Below are 18,135 nucleotides of genomic sequence, written 5' to 3'. Positions count from 1 at the left end.
GTTGGCTCACCTTTAAAAAAAATAAATTTTTTCATTTTTTTTTCTTAATATACAACTAAAGCCCAAAAATTTAAACTTATTTTAAAAATCTGAGATTCTTAATTAAGACACCCATAAATGAATCATTCATCCCAAACATTAAATGATAATTTTAAATACAATCAAATCAAATCTAAATAATCTCAAATAGATAAATATAATCCAAAATCATCTTAAACTTCAAATATAATCCAAAATCATCTTAAATTTCAAATACAATCCAAAATCATAAAAATTACTAATCACAATCCAACATTAAATCATTATTGTCTCATGTTAGACTGCACCATGGCCCAATAATTATTGTATTTTAAAAAAAAAAAAAATTAATCACGGGTTGGTGGGCCAGCCCGGCTCACCACGGGTTCAACCCGGGTGAGCCAGGTTGTTAGTGAGCCGGGTTCAAATTTGACCCGTATTGAAATTTTCAAATTTTTTTCAACCCAACCCGGCTCGAACCCGTGGTGAGCCGGGTTGGCTCACCGGGCCAAGCTCATTTTGACAGCTCTAGGGATAAGTTATCCTTCTTTATCAAACAAAAATAAATAAATAAATAAACGACTAGTGATATATTAAACATATAAAATCAACACAATGTTTTAGAGGTGGAGAAAATAAATTAAACTAAACTTATAAAAACTACACTGGACTGTAAAAAGGTTTTCCTAAACTAAAGTGAATTTGGAAACCAGTTAAGATGGATTTAACCAAATTATTTTTACTTCACTAGATTAAATTGAACTATACTCTAAAAGTTTGAACTAGACTATAATCTTAACTAAACTAGACTATTATGGTGCTCTAAACTGAAATGTTTTGATGCTTTGAATTGAACTATTTTGATTCATTGATTTGCCGATATAGGCCAAATTGGCCCATTTAATTTTATTTTATTTTTCTAAATTTACTAAAGAAAATATAAAAAAAAATACTAGGCCTATTTTTGTTTCGAGCTTGAAAATTAGTGGTTCGATAGGTCAACTCTAGCCAAATTGGCCCAATTTTTTTTTCAAATCATTTTTTTTCTAGCCTAACCCGCTAGGCTATTTTTAAAACATCTAAATTTTTCTCCATTTTATGAAAATAGTTCAATTTTGTTTAGTTCGATTTTTAAATAGTTTAGTTTATTTTTTTTTTATAAAATATTACATCTATCCCTATTTATAAGACTCAACTTAGAATAATTGTTTGTTCTTTTAGATATTGACTCAATTCATATTGTTTTATGTATTAATTATTTTTAGACTAAAGTACTCATAATTAATATATGTGTACTTAATTTTGTGAAATTCATTAGTTATAGGATCTTTAAAAGGTACATATTCTAATTAGTTAAGAGATATAGAACAATAGTAATTAGGAGAGAGAGAGAGAGATAATATATGACATGCACTATGATTGATTAAGAGAAATATGAGTATTAATTATGAGAGATAAATTATAAAGTTTATTTTAGAAAAAAAAATTATAAAAGTAAGACAAATTTATTATTATCAATTATATTAAATATTTTTCTTAATCTTGATGACTCAGGTATTTGAATCTTATATATACAAATAGATGTAGTAGTTCATTCCAATTTTTTACAAGATTAATTCAATTCATTCCAATTCAATTTTTTTTTACAAGATTAGTTCATTCCAATATGATAATTTCTCCCAAACTTGTATAAAATATTAAAAATCAATGACTGGGATTTTTGTTCTAGATCTCTTAGCTCAAAGTGAGATAGTCAATTGTTTTTCATTAAGGGTCAAGGTTCTAAAAATGAAGATAAACTCTTTTAAGGTCCAAAGGTTTGCACAAAGGTTTTAATTTTTCAAAGCAAGGTTAGCTATTTGGCTCAAACGATTATAAAACTTAAAGACAAATGACCTTATCATATGTACACATGCAAGTGAAATAGTTGGTATCAAAATTCAAGCAAAATCAATTATATGTCATGAATGGTGGCTCTCAAATAGGAATAAATTCTGAAGTTCAACAACTCACACGGTTTAATTCATTAGTTTTCAAAAGTTGGCATACATCTTGTCACAACCATTAATCACAATTAAAATTGTACCTGTATAAGGATACACCAATAGTCTTTCTGTGTTCTGAAGGCCGAACGAACGCTCCAATCCAATATGAGTGAAAGGGTTTGTACCTGCAAAAGGCACTCCAACGCTCAAGTCAGCACGGGCACAGAAATCTAGGGTAATTAATGAACAGTGACGTTACCTTTTGACCTGAGCTATTTATACTGACATTCGTGGGCCCTGGACCTTATGGGCCCTGTAAAAACTTACCGTGCTAGGTAATACTTCTTAATCAGCTAATTAACCTTTGATGGTTTATTAACGATAACTAATAGGGATGAGCCGAACCAGGTAACCGATTGGCAATCGACCACCTGATTCGGCCTTTCGGCGACCGATAAGAAGGTGGCTAAACATCCCTACCCGTACACTGCCCCCCATCCTTGAAGGAAAACGGATTTTTCTTTAAGGGTAAAATGGAGATGGCGGTTAGGGTAAGATGAAGAGGCGCGCGTTTATAACCGTTGGATCTCGGAAATCAAACGGTTATAAGTTTTCAACACTTTTAAAATTTCTCGCTTTCCTTCAAATCTATAAATAGATTAAACTGTAGGGCCATTCGCACGCATTATTCTAATCCGAGTTGTGCTAATCCGAGCGCTTAGGAGCCGATCCGCTTGTCCCTCGTGCTTTTGTGAAGAGATTGGTAAGTTTTTATTACCATGGTTGATACTTCAAGTTCTTCGGCTGACAGCTCTCGGTCATCGTCCTCCGAGGGGTCCTCGTCCAGTAGATCAAGCCACTCCAAATTGACTCAGTCCCCTATTGATGCCGAAATACTAGATGAAGGCAACGATTCTTCAGAAGGAACTTCTACTAGTGGAAGTGAAGAAGTCGAAGAAAAAACAACTCGGGTAGCAACCCGTCAACGATACGGCCCCTCCGATGTGCCTGGATACGAATGGGTGAACGGGGAAGTCACTTCTTATTATTCTCGGTATCAAGATACGCAGATGATTACTAATCTTATAGATTACACAAACTGTCTGAACTTTGATACCAACAAAAATCCCTACCCGATTCGGATTCGGTCATGCCGAAATAATGCCTTTCCAAACCCTGACATGGTCTGCCTTGATCAAAGTGGTGGAAAGATGGAATCATTCTACATATATGACTGTCTTCTTCGGGATCTCAAAGTCAAATTTCCATTTGACGAGTTTACTATAGGAGTGCTGAGAGTGTTGAACGTGGCCTCTACTCAATTGCATCCTAACAGCTGGGTGCAACTACAGGGCTTCAAACACCTGTGCAAATGTCTCCATATTAAACCTTCTCCACTTCTTTTTCTATACTTCTATTCGTCCCGACCGACTATTTTGGCGAAATGGCACTCCCTAAGCCGAGTAAGCGATCGGCTTTTGTTGGATAGTTTTACTTCATCGTATAAGAATTTCAAGGCCGGATTTTTCCGAGTGACCATACGGCCGAACGGGCGACGCTTCTCTTATCAATTTGATAGTGTCTCCTCGTTGGTGGGCCGACCTAATTGGTATGCTGCTGTCCTCTCACCTTTATCATCATAATTCCTATTGATGTTTACTTAACTTTTCTTGCAGGAATCATGGTTAAGAGTGGTGCTGATGACCTGAATATTCGACATCTTCTTGCTGCAAGAGTGAAGGAGGCTCGGCAGTCGGGGGAAATCGGCACTTCGGCTGTTGCATCTTCCCCCCGTCCCAACACTGATAAACGATTGCCCCCTCCTCCAGAACGCAAAAAGAAGGGCAAAAAGGGGAAGGAAGTCGCCCGAGAACACAAGAAAAGGAAGGGCTCTGACGATCAACCAGAGCGATCCAAGAAGGCTAAGTCAATGCCTGAGTCTTCTCCGAACCGAACCATTATTGTGGTGCCTCCTCCATTGATGTCTCGGTCATTTCTGAGCGAGGATACTCCCTCCGAATCGGTGATTCGATCTGATCTTGTCTCTCCATTTGGGCAAGAATTTTTATCATCTTTGGATGTGAGAACAAAGTGGAGATTATTTTGCGAGGTACAGACACGCTCTTTAGCTCTGGCTCATCACCTCGCCATGGAACCTCTCGGCGAGGTCCAAACTTTGAAACAAAATCTTGAGGAGGCCGAAAAAACTGCAGCCGAAGCAATTTCAGTCAATGAAGAGGTGATTGCCAAGAATAGGGATCTTGCTGCCGAGTTAGATGCTGTTCGGCGTGACAATGATACCCTTCGTCTAGAACTTCAAAAAATAACTAATGAGGGGCATCGCCGACTGGAGGAGGCCGAGGCTGCATATGACACCCTCAAAGAGCAAGCTAAAGAAAAAATCATTGCTCAACATGAGGCTGGATTCAAATAGGCCGTTCGTCAGGCTAAGCATTTCGGTCAATTTGAAGAAGGTTTTGAGTTTGACATGACTCAGGATTTCTATCAAGGGTCCTTGATGTCTTTTGCCGATATGCCTGAAGGAGCCGAACTGGATGATGATAATCCTAACACTGCCCCCCAAGTAGAAGATGGTGTCGAGACCTCCGAGGAAGATACACTGGATGAGGAGAACCCTGTCCCTACTAACGATACCGAGGGAAATCCTGATACCGTTATGGGAGTTGAGTCCACCCGAACGCCGGAAGAGTTATTATTTTTCTTTTGTAATAGAAATGATTTATTTGTAATTTGAAGGCCGATAGAGCCTTCTTCTTTTGAATGAAATCGTTTTTCTTAAGCAGTTTGCCTTGAATTATTATTCGTTAATTATTAACAAATACTAAAAAGATACACTTCTTGAATTCTTACACAAAGCCGAATAGATTAACCACTTGCATTCGTATCTAGAACCGAATGGGTAACCATTTGTATGCGTACATAAAACTGAACGAGTTTGTTTCGAATTTCGCTTTAATAAAACCAAAGAGATATATACCGGAAATATGTTCTTTAAATAAAACCTGAACTGACTTGATTCGGCGTGTGTTTTTGATAAAACTGAACTGATATGCTTCGGTTTGGAACTCATTTTTGGTCAAACCGAACTGCTAAGCTTCGGCTGGTAACACTTTTTGAATAAAACCGAACTGATATGCTTCGGTTTGTACACCTTTTTTGATAAAACCAAACTGACTTGTTTTGGCTTGTATTTGTTCTTTTGATAAAACCGAACTGATACGCTTCGGCCTGTACATCTTTTTTGATAAAACCAAACTATTATGCTTCGGTTTGTATGTCTTTTTTGATAAAACCGAATTGACTTGTTTCGGCTTGTACTTGTTCTTTTGATAAAACCGAACTGATATGCTTCGGTTTGTACTTTGTGGGGAAAGCGTGTTACAATATACATATATTTTTTAGGGCACATCCTTGGCCGAGTTGAATGACTCGGGAGGGAAGCCTGTTGCAAGACTTTTCAAGGCACATCCTTGGCCGAGTTGAACAACTCGGGAGGGAAGCCTGTTACAAGACTTTTTAAGGCACATCCTTGACCGAGTTGAACAACTCGGGAGGGAAGCCTGTTTCAAGACTTTTTAAGGCACATCCTTGGCCGAGTTGAACAACTCGGGAGGGAAGCCTGTTACGATAGTTTTTAAGGCACATCCTTGGTCGAGTTGAACAACTCGGGAGGGAAGCCTGTTACGATAGTCTTTCAAGGCACGTCCTTGGCCGAGTTGAACAACTCGGGAGGGAAGCCTGTTACGATACTTTTTAAGGCACATCCTTGGCCGAGTTGAACAACTCGGGAGGGAAGCCTGTTGCGTTGATTGAGTAGCGAAGAATCGAAAATTGAGCCATGAGAATGGAAGAACTGAATAGATTTCATTAACAGGTGCCTCATTAAAAACCTCATCGGCCAAAACCCCTTTTCACTTTTTTATAAGGGGAGAAAAGACCGATCAAGGAAAAGAGTACACCATCTATTTACACAAGATCTTGTTACAACATATACTAGCTATAATATGTCTTCAAATGAGATGCGTTCCAAGTTCTCGGAATGACCTTGCCCGAAAGTTCTTCCAATTTATATGCACCGTTTTCCAAGCTATGCCGGACCCGAAATGGGCCATCCCAATTAGCAGCCAACTTTCCTTCTTTCGGATTACGCCTCGCCGATCCTTGTGCTCTCCATACCAGATCGCCTTCTTTAAAACTTCTTCTGATAAGATTAGAATTAAATCTACGAGCCATCCTCTGTTTGCAAGCTTCAGCTGTGATTTCTGCTCTGAGACGAACCTCGTTCGCCATATCCACTTCCGCTCGGAGAGACATATCATTGGTATTTTCATCAAAATGTATTCTTCGAAAAGATGGTTCTCCGACCTCCACAGGTATCATGGCGTCGGTACCGTATGTTAGCCGAAATGGTGTTTCTTTAGTCGTGGACTGGGGCGTGCACCGGTAAGCCCATAGAACCTCCAACAACTCTTCCGCCCAAGCTCCCTTAGCATCCCCCAACCGTTTCTTCAGTTCGCCAAGTATTACTTTGTTTGCTGCTTCGGCCTGCCCATTAGCTTGCGGGTGTTCAACCGAGGTAAACCTGTGCTTGATACCGAGATCCTGGATGAACCGATTAAGTTTCTGATCGGTGAACTGTAAACCATTATCAGTAACAAGTGCATATGGGATGCCGAAGCGAGTAATGATATTTTTCCATAAAATTTTTTGAACATTGGCAGCTGTGATACTGGCAAGTGGCTCGGCCTCGACCCATTTTGTGAAATAATCCACAGCTACCAATAGAAACTTGCACTGTCCTTTGGCGATCGGGAAGGGACCTAGAATGTCCATACCCCACATCGCGAATGGCCACGGTGAGCTTATGCCGTGAAGTTCTTCAGCCGAAGCATGAATGAGGTTTCCATGTTGTTGGCAAGATGTGCAATGTTTGACAAACTTCAAACAATCATCCCGGAGAGTAGGCCAATAGTATCCAGCGCGAAGCACCTTGGCAGCCAAAGTTCTTCCTCCCGAGTGAAAACCGCATATGCCTTCATGGATTTCTCTTAGAATATAATCAGCCTGTTCGGCCTCAACACACTTCAACAATGGGACCGAGAATCCTCTTCTGTATAGCTCTCCAACCACCATGGTATACCTAGCAGCCTGAGTCCGAAGCTTTCTAGCAGCCAATGAGTCAGTCGGCACTCTTCCATGTTGAAGATAATCTACCATATCAGTAATCCATGTCCGACTGGACCTCTCGGTTGCCAAACATTCGGCAGTGACCATACTTGGAGCTTCAAGGTCTAAGTGTAGCGTGGTTCTCAGCTGGCCGGGTTTTCGAGTGCTACTTGCCAACCGAGCCAACTAATCTGCTCTTCTGTTACGCTCTCTGGGCGTGTGCTTTACTTGAGCTTCTTCAAATGTGTCACGCATTCTTTGAAACAAGTGATAATATTTCAATAAGTTCGCATCTTTTACTTGAAAATTATTATTCACTTGCTCGGCTACAACTTTTGAATCTGTCCAGCATTCCAACCGGCTAACCCCAATTTCTCGGGCCAACCTTAACCCTGCCAGCAGTGCTTCATATTCAGCTTGGTTATTTGAGGCTTTAAACGCAAATCGTAACGACTGTTCAAGAACTAATCCTGTAGGTCCTTCTAAAATTATACCAGCTCCACTGCCTTGGTTATTAGAAGAACCATCCACATGCATCGTCCATAAATCATTCTCAAAACAGCCCTTTGGCTGTAATTCATTGACAAAATCTGCCAAATATTGAGACTTGATCGACCTTCGAGGCTCAAATACAATGTCAAACTCCGATAACTCAATCGACCAAGCCATCATTCTTCCTGCCAATTCTGGTTTGCGCAATACCTTAGATATCGGACAATTGGTTCGAACAACAACGTGGTGACTCTGAAAATACTGTCGGAGACGCCGAGCGGTATGGACAAGGCCTAGTGCCACCTTTTCCAAAAGTTGGTACCTCGTTTCAGCTTCTTGTAGCATTCGGCTAATAAAATAAATAGGTTGTTGTCCATCTTTTTATTGAACTAGAACGGTACTTATTGCATCATTAGAGACACACAAGTAGACCACAATCGGTAACTGCAAGTTGGGTTTTGACAGTATAGGCGGCGAACCGAGACGCTCCTTTAAAGTTCGAAAGGCCTCTTCACATTCGTCAGACCATTCAAACTTTTTTGATTTTCTCAGCAATGCCACAATAGGTTTGGTTATTTCGGCCAAACAAGGGAGGAATCGTGACAACGCTGTAAGCCGACCTGTTAACTGCTGAACCTGTTTAAGGCTTTGAGGACTTATCATGTTGATGATTGCCATACATTTGTCGGGATTAGCTTCAATACCCCTTGCCGACAGCATAAAGCCGAGGAACTTTCCCCCAGACACTCCAAACACGCACTTCTCCGGGTTGAGTCTCATATCATACTTGCGTAACTACTGTAATGCCTCTGATAAGTCTAGCACATGCCGATCGACATTTATGGATTTAACAACCATATCATCTACGTACACCTCCATGTTCCTACCTATCTGGTACTAAAAAACTTTGTTCATCAATCTCTGATATGTTGCCCCTGTGTTTTTCAACCCAAAAGGCATTACTTGATAACAGTAATTGGCCGAATCAGTGATGAAAGCTGTTTTTTCTTCATCTCGGGTATGCATGGGGATTTGGTTATACCCCGAATAAGCATCAAGAAAAGTTAAAATTCCATGACCCGAGGCGCCATCAACTAATCGATCTATGTTTGGGAGCGGATAGACATCCTTAGGACATGCCTTATTGAGACTTGTGTAATCAGTGCACATTCTCCACTTCCCATTCGACTTTTTTACCATCACCACATTCGCCAACCAAGTAGTGTAGTGGACTTCCCGAATAAATCCGGCATCAAGTAACTTAGCAACCTCCATTTCAACTGCAAGCTTTCTTTCTGTCCCCATCTTCCTTTTACGCTGCGCAATTGGTTTAGCCTCGGCACAGATTGATAACTTATGACACATGACCTTGGGATCCACTCCAGGCATGTCGGAAGGCGTCCATGCGAAAAGATCTTTATTTTCCATTATAACCCTACATAGGGCCGAACAGTGTTCCTCATTCATATCGGCACCGATGTACGTAACCTGGTCAGGATATGCACCTATCTGGAAATGTACTTTTGACTCTACTGGCTCCACACGCTCTTTGTTGTTCATTCTTGGATCAAGATCCCATACATGCTGCTCTACTAATGCCGAAACATTCACGTCGTGTGTTCTTTTTGATTTCGATTTCCTTTCTTCCATCGGTTCGACACGTAGACTAGCATAATAACACTCCCTAGCAGCCTTTTGATCGGCATGAATTGTAATTACATTTCCTTTGTCAGACGGAAACTTCATTGCCAAATGTGGCGTTGAGACAATGGCCCCTAATGCATTTAAAGATGGTCTGCCGAGGAGAATATTATACGAAGTGTTAGCATCAACCACAATATACTTCACTTGAACCTCTCTACTTTCCTTTTCATCAAAACAAAATCGTGTGAAAAGTTTTATAAATCCCCTGGTACTGACTCTTTCTCCTGCAAAGCCGACCAACGGATCATCATAAGGGAGCAATTCTTTTTCAGAAATACCCAACTGCTTGAATGTGTTCCAATATAATATATCCGCCGAACTGCCCTGGTCGATCAATGTTTTCTTGATGATGCAATTGTGTATTTCTACACTAATAACCATCGGATCGTCCTGCTCTGGATCAATGCCTTTGAAGTCAGCATCGGTGAATGTTATTGTTGGTAACCGCCGAGAAGGCTGTCCATGAATGGAATTTACCGATCAGATGGCTCGAAGATGCCTCTTCTGAGCCGAAGAAGTTGTGCCTCCACCCGCAAATCCCCCTGCAATAGTATTAATGACTCTCCTATGCGAAGGTGCCGAGTCATCTTTTCGTTCGCGTGATCTACTTCTTTCACGCCGAGCTCTATCAGAGGTTTTATCGGAACGGTCTTGCCTGTACCGATCTTGATATTTGGGTTGATATGTGCGAGTTTGGGACGAACCTGACCTGTCCACAAAGTTATGCAACTTACCCTGCTTAATCAAATCTTCAATTTTGTCTTTAAGGGCCGCACATTCATCAGTTGAGTGTCCCCGATTACGATGATATCGGCAAGATTTACTAGTATCAGCCCGTGGTGGAGTGGATGCTCTCTTCGGAATTGTTAACACTTCGGAAGCCAAAGCTTGTTCAAGTACTACCGAACGACTAGTGTTGAGTGGAGTGTATTGAGTGTATTTTGGACCCCGACTAGGCCGATCCCGAAGAGATATCTCCTTCCCTAGCCCCCTGTATGGTTGTTCTATCTGCTTGTCTACCTTGCCAGAAGATTCAGCTCGGGCCTGACTACGATATTCTGCCAATTCCTCCATCTGCATATATTTATCAGCCCTTCTTCTTAAATCATTCATGTCCAAAGGAGGTTTTTTACAGATACTATTAACGAACGGTCCTGGTTTTAATGCGGTTGTGAGATGATGCAATGCAACAGCAGGATTAAGATCTCGAATTTCCAACGCAGCCTTATTAAACCGATCCATAAATGTCCGAAGAGACTCCTTCTTATCCTGCCTGATACCAACCAGAGACAAAGTTGTTAGACTATGAGGGCGACTTGTCGCAAATTGAATAGTAAATTGTGAAGACAATGTGTTGAACGAGTCAATGGAATTGGGTGGGAGACGAGTGAACCAACTGAGAGCTCTGCCCTTAAGAGACGTGGGAAAAATCCTACACAACGCAGCATCATCTGTTGTACTCAAGGTTACCTGTGTCAGAAAAACATCTAAATGCTCATCAGGATCAGTAGTATCATCATATTTGTCAATGGGCAAAGCCTTCCAATTATCCATTAAAGGGAGTTGCATAATGGAAGGGGTAAAAGGATGCCGGTGTGATCCGACAGTGGTCATATCTGCCGGACGACCCACAGTGGGTAAAGCTGAAGGAAACTTCTCAGGGGCTACTGCCGAAGCATGAGGAGCCGACGTATGTACCGCGTGAGACTGGTACGATCCCTGAGTTTGTGTGTTAGTAACATAAGTAGGTTTCCATGTTGTATCCTGACTTTTCAACGCTTCATTCTCAGCCCTCAAGGCCGAAAGCTCTCTTGCATCCTTCTCTCTTTGTTGTTTCATTAATTCCATTTCTTGTTTCAGCAAATGCACTGTTTCAGAGAGATCGGTTTCATCCACCACTTCCACATGCTCCTCAATGGGACGATCTTGCATGTTTGTTCTCCTAGTTATCGACATCGTTCTTCTCAACAAACTTCCAACCAACTTCGTTCGGCCCCACGGTGGGCGCCAAATGTACCTGTATAAGGATACACCAATAGTCTTCCTGTGTTCTGAAGGCCGAACGAACGCTCCAATCCAATATGAGTGAAAGGGTTTGTACCTGCAAAAGGCACTCCAACGCTCAAGTCAGCACGGGCACAGAAATCTAGGGTAATTAATGAACAGTGACGTTACCTTTTGACCTGAGCTTTTTATACTGACATTCATGGGCCCTGGACCTTATGGGCCCTGTAAAAACTTACCGTGCTAGGTAATACTTCTTAATCAGCTAATTAACCTTTGATGGTTTATTAACGATAACTAATAGGGATGAGTCGAACCAGGTAACCGATTGGCAATCGGCCACCTGATTCGGCCTTTCAGCGACCGATAAGAAGGTGGCTAAACATCCCTACCCGTACAAAAATAATGAATGCATCATGAAATAAAAAACATGAGAACAACCACAAACATTCAATCAGCATTTAAACAAAAAAATCCCAAGCGCAATCCAAAATATCCAAATATAAGCATAACATAAAAGACTATCCATCAGTGAAATGCAAGGTTCACTCAAAGTCATAACTACTTATGCATTAGAAATACTAATCGAATTGAGTTAAAATGTCACTAAACTACTATCAACATAAATGTAAAAAAAAAAAAATAAGCATTACAAGAAAATGACGATTTTGCGACGGTTATATGACCTACATTGCGACGGTTAGAACTGCCGCAAAGACAATATTGCAACGGTTCCCAAACCGTCGCAGAATTATCCGTCAGAAGGCAATTTTGCGAAGGTTATCAGAACCGTTGCACAAACCGTCACAAAATTGGAATTGCGACCCCTGAAGCACCCGACGCACTAACTGCCTCTATATTAACATTTTCATCAACTGTCGCACTAACTGCCTCTAAATTAATATTATGACCCTTTTTTTACCCGTCAGAAATTATAATTTTTTTTTAATTTTAATAAATTTATTAATGTAACAATCCTCATACTTGGCCTCTCAAGGGTTCTATTTCACGATATTTCACTGTTTAGCGTGTTTTATTCTTACTTGTGCAATTTCTAGGAAACTTCCCAGAAGGTCACTCATCCCTGTACTACTCCAGGTCAAGCACGCTTAACTGTGAAGTTCTGATGAGTAAGCTACCGAAATGTATATATATGTTGTTAGTATAACTTGTACAAATTAATTCATTTAAGTCATCCTCAAATATACAATCTCATATTTGTACTATAATAATAATATATAATAATTTTATATCACGAATAATAATAATTATAATAATAATAATGTACTATCCGTACCGCTATGCCGAGCTCGAGCTCGGTATCACAGCGCAGGATGACCTCGGACATGCGCTGGGAGATCTCGGTCTAGACGAGATCCGCTATCTAATCAGATCATAACTGATCTCAGGCCCAAGGCCCAACGAAACCCTAATTCACACCAAGGTATGTGCATTACTTATACGAGACTCATACTCCCACAAACCCTAACTTTGGCATCGGAGTCTCTTTTGCAGGTACCACCCCCATCTTGGAGCATCAAAGTATCCTGAAGGAGGCTCACCGATCTTACCTAGCGGATCATCCCTACCTCGGATTCCTAGTAAGAACATTTGGCGCCCACCGTGAGGCCGATCAAGACAGCTCTTATCGGCCACGCTTATGGTTTTCACCAAAAGCCATAGCAAACGCGCAACAGACGACCTAGATCACATAACTAACATGGATAACGAAGCAGCATTTAGACGACTGATCGAGCAGGTCGAGCAGATGTGGCAACAACACGCCGCAGATCTACAAAGTATGCGTGCCAAGCACGAAACTGACCTAGCCGCGATGCGTACCGCTAATGAGGCTGACCTAGTAGCACTACACGCCGAGAACGAGCGTATTCGCACTCAACTCCCTCGGCGTCCCTCTGATCAACCCCCTCAACAAAGCAACCTGCATGAGGAGGAAGGGCACTCGGTTTCTCAATCGCCAACAGCGGCTAGGGCACCAACCCCCAGGCGTGCCACACATCGGTCTCACATACCGACCAACAGGTCGGCAGATGACGTAAGCAACGCTCTTGCCCACGTCATGGGAAATCAGGCGACGTTCCGCTGTCATCCTTTTGTGGACGGCATCATGGAAACACATTTCCCTTTCGAGTGGAAGCCTCTCCACATCGACCGTTACGACGGCACCACGGATCCAGACGAGCACATCAATCTGTATACCACACAGGTAAATCTTTACACTAATGAGGATGTTATCCTGTGTAGGGTTTTTCTGACCTCGCTCAAAGGGGCCGTGCTCAACTGGTACACCCAGCTACCTGCCGAATCAATTAACAGCTTCGGCACCCTGGTCAGACGGTTCACAACATAGTACGCAACGAGCCGACCTCATCACATAACATCAGCTGCCCTAGCCAGTCTTAGACAGAGTGACGACGAGCCACTCCGGATGTTCATGGAACGATTCGCCGCCATCTCGGTAAAGATCCGAAATTTGAATCCCGAGGTCGCCCTGCTCGCCATGCTCATGGCACTCAAGCCCGGACCGTTCGTCGACAGTCTGTGTCATGAAGCTCCTCGCGATATGGACGAGCTCCGTGCCCGTGCTGCTGGGTACATCCAAATGGAAGAACACTCTCCCTTCCGTGACCAGGCTCGCGGAAAGTCACAAGCAAAGTCCGAAAGTGGCCACAAAGACAAGATGAAGGTCACCAATGACAGCCAGTTCAAGAAAACTGCTCGGACAAGCAAGGGGGGAGATACGACTTCTACACTCCCCTAAATATGCCCCGAGTTCACATCCTGGAGGAGGCAAGCAATAGCAATCTGCTCACCCTGCCACCACCAGGTCACACTCCCAACAGTGCGGACAAGTCCAAACATTGCAGATACCACCGAAACCACGATCACACCACTGAAGAGTGTCGCACACTCCGAGACCGTATTGAAGAACTCATCCAGGTAGGTCACCTCGGCCAATATGTCCAACGACATCAGGGTCATAGAGGAGGCTACAGTGGACGAGGAAGAGGCAGAGGTCGCGGTTCAGGAGCCTGCACGGACCAACCCTCTGGCTCTCAACAAAACACCGACGGCGCAGTACAGGCCGAGGTAAGCCAGGAAACAGGGTCAGCCCCCTTGCGGGGCGTCATTAACACAATTGCAGGTGGCTTCGTAGGGGGAGGCTATAGCAGCTCGGCGCGGAAACGACATTTGCGCAGCATCAATAACGTCCACTCCGCTACCTCGACCTCGCATCAAAGCTCGCCTCCAATCACCTTCACTGACGACGACTACGTTGGCGTCAGCCCCAATCAGGATGACCCGATGGTCATCGCCGTGGAGGTCGCCAACTAGGAGGTCCACAAGACGTTGATTGACCAAGGAAGCTCGGCTGACGTCCTCTATTGGCCAACGTTCCTCAGGTTAGATATCCCTCACTCCCTTATCCAGCCTCACACAGAGCCATTAGTTGGATTTGTAGGAGAACGAGTTCACACTCGAGGGTACGTGGATCTGCTGACAACCTTCGGAACCTCCTATAATATAATCATCGGGAGGCCGACGTTAAATCAACTCGAAGCAGTGGTGTCCACCCCGCACCTCACCATGAAATTCCCCGGGACTGATGGAAAGATTATCTCCATCAAAGCAAATCAGAAGACAGCCCGGCAGTGCTATGCTGAAAGCCTCAAGGTCTCCTCATCCGACGAGCGTCACCTGAGTGATCCCCCCTCAGTGGCTCACATCGCCCACGTGGATATCACCGACCTCGACCCGAGGTCCGACTCCCATGATGAGCGACCAAGTCCCATCGACGAGCTCGATGACCTCCAGATCGGGAGTCCTCCTGGACAGTGCACGAAAATCAGCAGGCATTTGAACCCGAAATTGCGGCAACAGCTCGAAGCTGAGATTCTCAAGAACGCCGACCTCTTCGCATGGTCCAGTGCCGACATGCCAGGTATAGATGCCGACTTCATCTGTCACAGGTTAGCAATTCACAAGGAGGCGAAGCCAGTGGCCTAGAGGAAGAGGAAAGTCGATGGCGAGAGGCAGGAGGCCATCATCACCGAGACGCAGAAGTTACTGAACGCTGGCTTCATCCGTGAGGTCAGATACACCACATGGCTGGCAAATGTGGTTTTGGTGAAGAAGAACTCGGGGAAGTGATGCATGTGCGTCGACTACACCGACCTAAACAAAGAATGCCCCAAGGACTCATATCCTTTGCCAAGCATCGACAGGCTGGTTAACGGAGCATTCAGGCACGCCCTTCTCAGTTTTCTCGATGCTTACTCCGAGTACAACCAGATCATGATGTACCCACCAGACGAGGTGCATACGTCGTTCATCACCGACCGCGCCAATTACTGCTACAAGGTGATGCCCTTCAGCCTCAAAAATGCAGGAGCCACCTACCAGCGGCTGATGGACAAGGTTTTCCACCAGCAGATCGGGAGAAACATGGAGGTCTACGTCGATGACATGGTGGTCAAGACCACCTCAGCCGAAGCTCATGCTGCCACCTCGCCGAGGTGTTCGACTAGATCAGGAGGCACAACATGCGCCTCAACCCAGAGAAATGCGTCTTCGGCATCCAGGGAGGTAAGTTCCTGGGTTTCATGATCACTAGTAGGGGGATCGAGGCCAACCCGAAAAAGTGCAAAGCCATCACTCAGATGCAGAGTCCCAGATCGTGAAAGATGTCCAGCGTCTGGTAGGAAGGTTGGTCTCCCTTTCCCGTTTCATCCCCAAGTTGGTGGACAAGGCAGGGCCCATCTTCACCCTGCTGCGCAAGCCAAATAATTTTGAATGGACGGACCAATGCGAGGAGGCTTTCAAAAGCTTCAAAACCTTCCTCACTACTCTGCCAATCCTTTAGAGGTCGGATCACAAAGCCAACCTCCTCCTCTACCTGGCGGTGGCAGAAAGCGCAATCAGCGCGGTTATAGTGCAGGAGCACCAAAAAGCACAGACATCGATTTATTTTATCAGCCGAGTCCTCCAAGACACGGAGAAACGGTACCAAACCATCGAAAAGCTCGCATTGGCACTTGTCACGACAGCCAGGCGTCTCCGACCTTACCTCCAAAGTCACCAAGTGGTCGTCAAAACTGACTACTCAATCAAGTAGATCCTGAGAAAGCCAGAGCTCGCCGGACGGATGATAGCCTAGTCGGTAGAATTATCTGAGTTCGGCATCTCATACGAAAGTCGCGGCGCCCTGAAAGCTCAACCTGACCGACTTCGTAGCCGAACTCACACCTACCTTAGCCGAAGAACTAAAGGTATGGACTTTACACGTTGACGGGTCCTCCAACGTTAAGGGTGGTGGTGCAGGTATCATCTTGGAAGGACCGAACCAAATCACTTTGGAGCAATCCCTCATGTTCAGCTTCAAGGTGACCAACAACCAGGCAGAATATGAGGCGCTTCTCGTGGGGCTAAGGCTGGCTCATGACCTCGGGGCTCGGAGAGTGAGTTGCAACAACGACTCGAAACTCATGGTAGAGCAGCTCAGCGGAACATACCAAGCAAAGACGTTCTCCTACAACGGTATTTCCACATGGCATCATAGCAGATCTCATCCTTCGACGAGTTCACTATACATCATGTACCGCGAGAACAAAACACTAGAGCCGACCTCCTATCAAAGCTCGCCAGCACCAAATGCCTTGGACAACATCGGACCATCATCCAGGAAACCTTGCACTCACCCAGCCTAGACGACAAGGTCGTCAATACCAGCACCAGCGAAGACCAGGGATGGATGACAGGCATCTGGAGCTACTTGAAGGAAGGAGTTTTTCCCGAAGATAAGGACGAAGCTCGGAAGATGAGGGTGAGGTTGGCCAAATTCGTAATTATCGGTGATGAACTGTTCAAGCGTGGCATCTCCACCCCACTGCTCAAGTGCTTAACTACGCCTCAGGCAGCCTATGTTATCGAGGAGATCCACCGAGGCATATGTGGCATGCATTCCGGGGCACGCTCAATGGCGGCCAGAGTACTCCGAGCAGGATACTACTAGCCCATTTTGAAGTCGGATTGCCAGGACTACGTACAAAGGTGCAAAGAATGCCAGCAGTTCGGCAACTCACGTCGGCAGCCACCCGAAACTCTTCACCAGATGATGTCGTCATGGCCTTTTTCCTGGTGGGGAATGGACATCGTCGGACCATTCCCCCCGTAAAAGGTCAACTCAAGTTTCTCCTAGTGGCGATCGACTACTTCACCAAGTGGATTGAGGCATACCCACTCGCCAAAATCACCACCGAAAATGTACAGAGATTCACCTGGAGGAACATCGTTCGCAGATTCGGAATCCCTCACACCCTCGTCACCGATAATGGCAGACAATTCATCGCACAAGGCTTCGAGGACTTCCTCCGTGAGCTCGGCATTAAGCATCTTCCAACCTCGGTGGAACACTCCCAGACCAATGGCCAGGCTGAAGCCGCCAACAAGGTCATCCTCCGAGAACTTAAGAAGCGACTGGGAAACGCTAAAGGACAATGGGCCGACGAGCTTCGCAGCAACCTTTGGGCGTATCATTGCACCCCCAATCAACAACGCAAGAAACTCCTTACAGGCTGACTTACGGAGCTGACGCAATGATTCCAGTGGAAATCAGAGAGACATCTCACCGACGCCAAGTCTTTAACAGCCAGCAGAACGCTCAAGAGTTAGCAGTTGACCTCGACCTAGTCGACGAGCTTAGAGAGGAAGCTCAAATCCACGA

The 18,135-nt window shown here is 44.3% G+C and overlaps 2 protein-coding genes across 2 annotated transcripts; both read right to left on the bottom strand.

Moving 5' to 3' along the window:
- Nucleotides 1-7,376: 7,376 nt before the first annotated feature.
- On the bottom strand, nucleotides 7,377-8,027 carry LOC145953456 (uncharacterized). The gene has a single exon (XM_083067415.1). It carries the CDS (start codon nucleotides 8,025-8,027, stop codon nucleotides 7,377-7,379), a length of 651 nt encoding a protein of 216 aa, XP_082923541.1.
- Nucleotides 8,028-8,579: 552 nt separating this feature from the next.
- On the bottom strand, nucleotides 8,580-9,767 carry LOC145953455 (uncharacterized). The gene has a single exon (XM_083067414.1). The coding sequence runs from the start codon at nucleotides 9,765-9,767 to the stop codon at nucleotides 8,580-8,582; it is 1,188 nt and encodes a 395-aa protein (XP_082923540.1).
- Nucleotides 9,768-18,135: the final 8,368 nt, after the last annotated feature.

Source organism: Cajanus cajan, chromosome 11 (assembly GCF_000230855.2).
Source record: "Cajanus cajan strain Asha chromosome 11, NIPB_CcT2T_4, whole genome shotgun sequence".
Lineage (NCBI taxonomy): Eukaryota > Viridiplantae > Streptophyta > Magnoliopsida > Fabales > Fabaceae > Cajanus > Cajanus cajan.
The sequence above is the reverse complement of the archived record's forward strand: the minus strand, read 5'-3'. Positions and strand labels throughout refer to the sequence as shown.

Excerpts from the sequence above, each read along its gene's own strand:
- LOC145953455 (XM_083067414.1), bottom strand. The coding sequence starts at position 9,767 with ATGGTTATTAGTGTAGAAATACACAATTGCATCATCAAGAAAACATTG.
- LOC145953456 (XM_083067415.1), bottom strand. The coding sequence starts at position 8,027 with ATGCTACAAGAAGCTGAAACGAGGTACCAACTTTTGGAAAAGGTGGCA.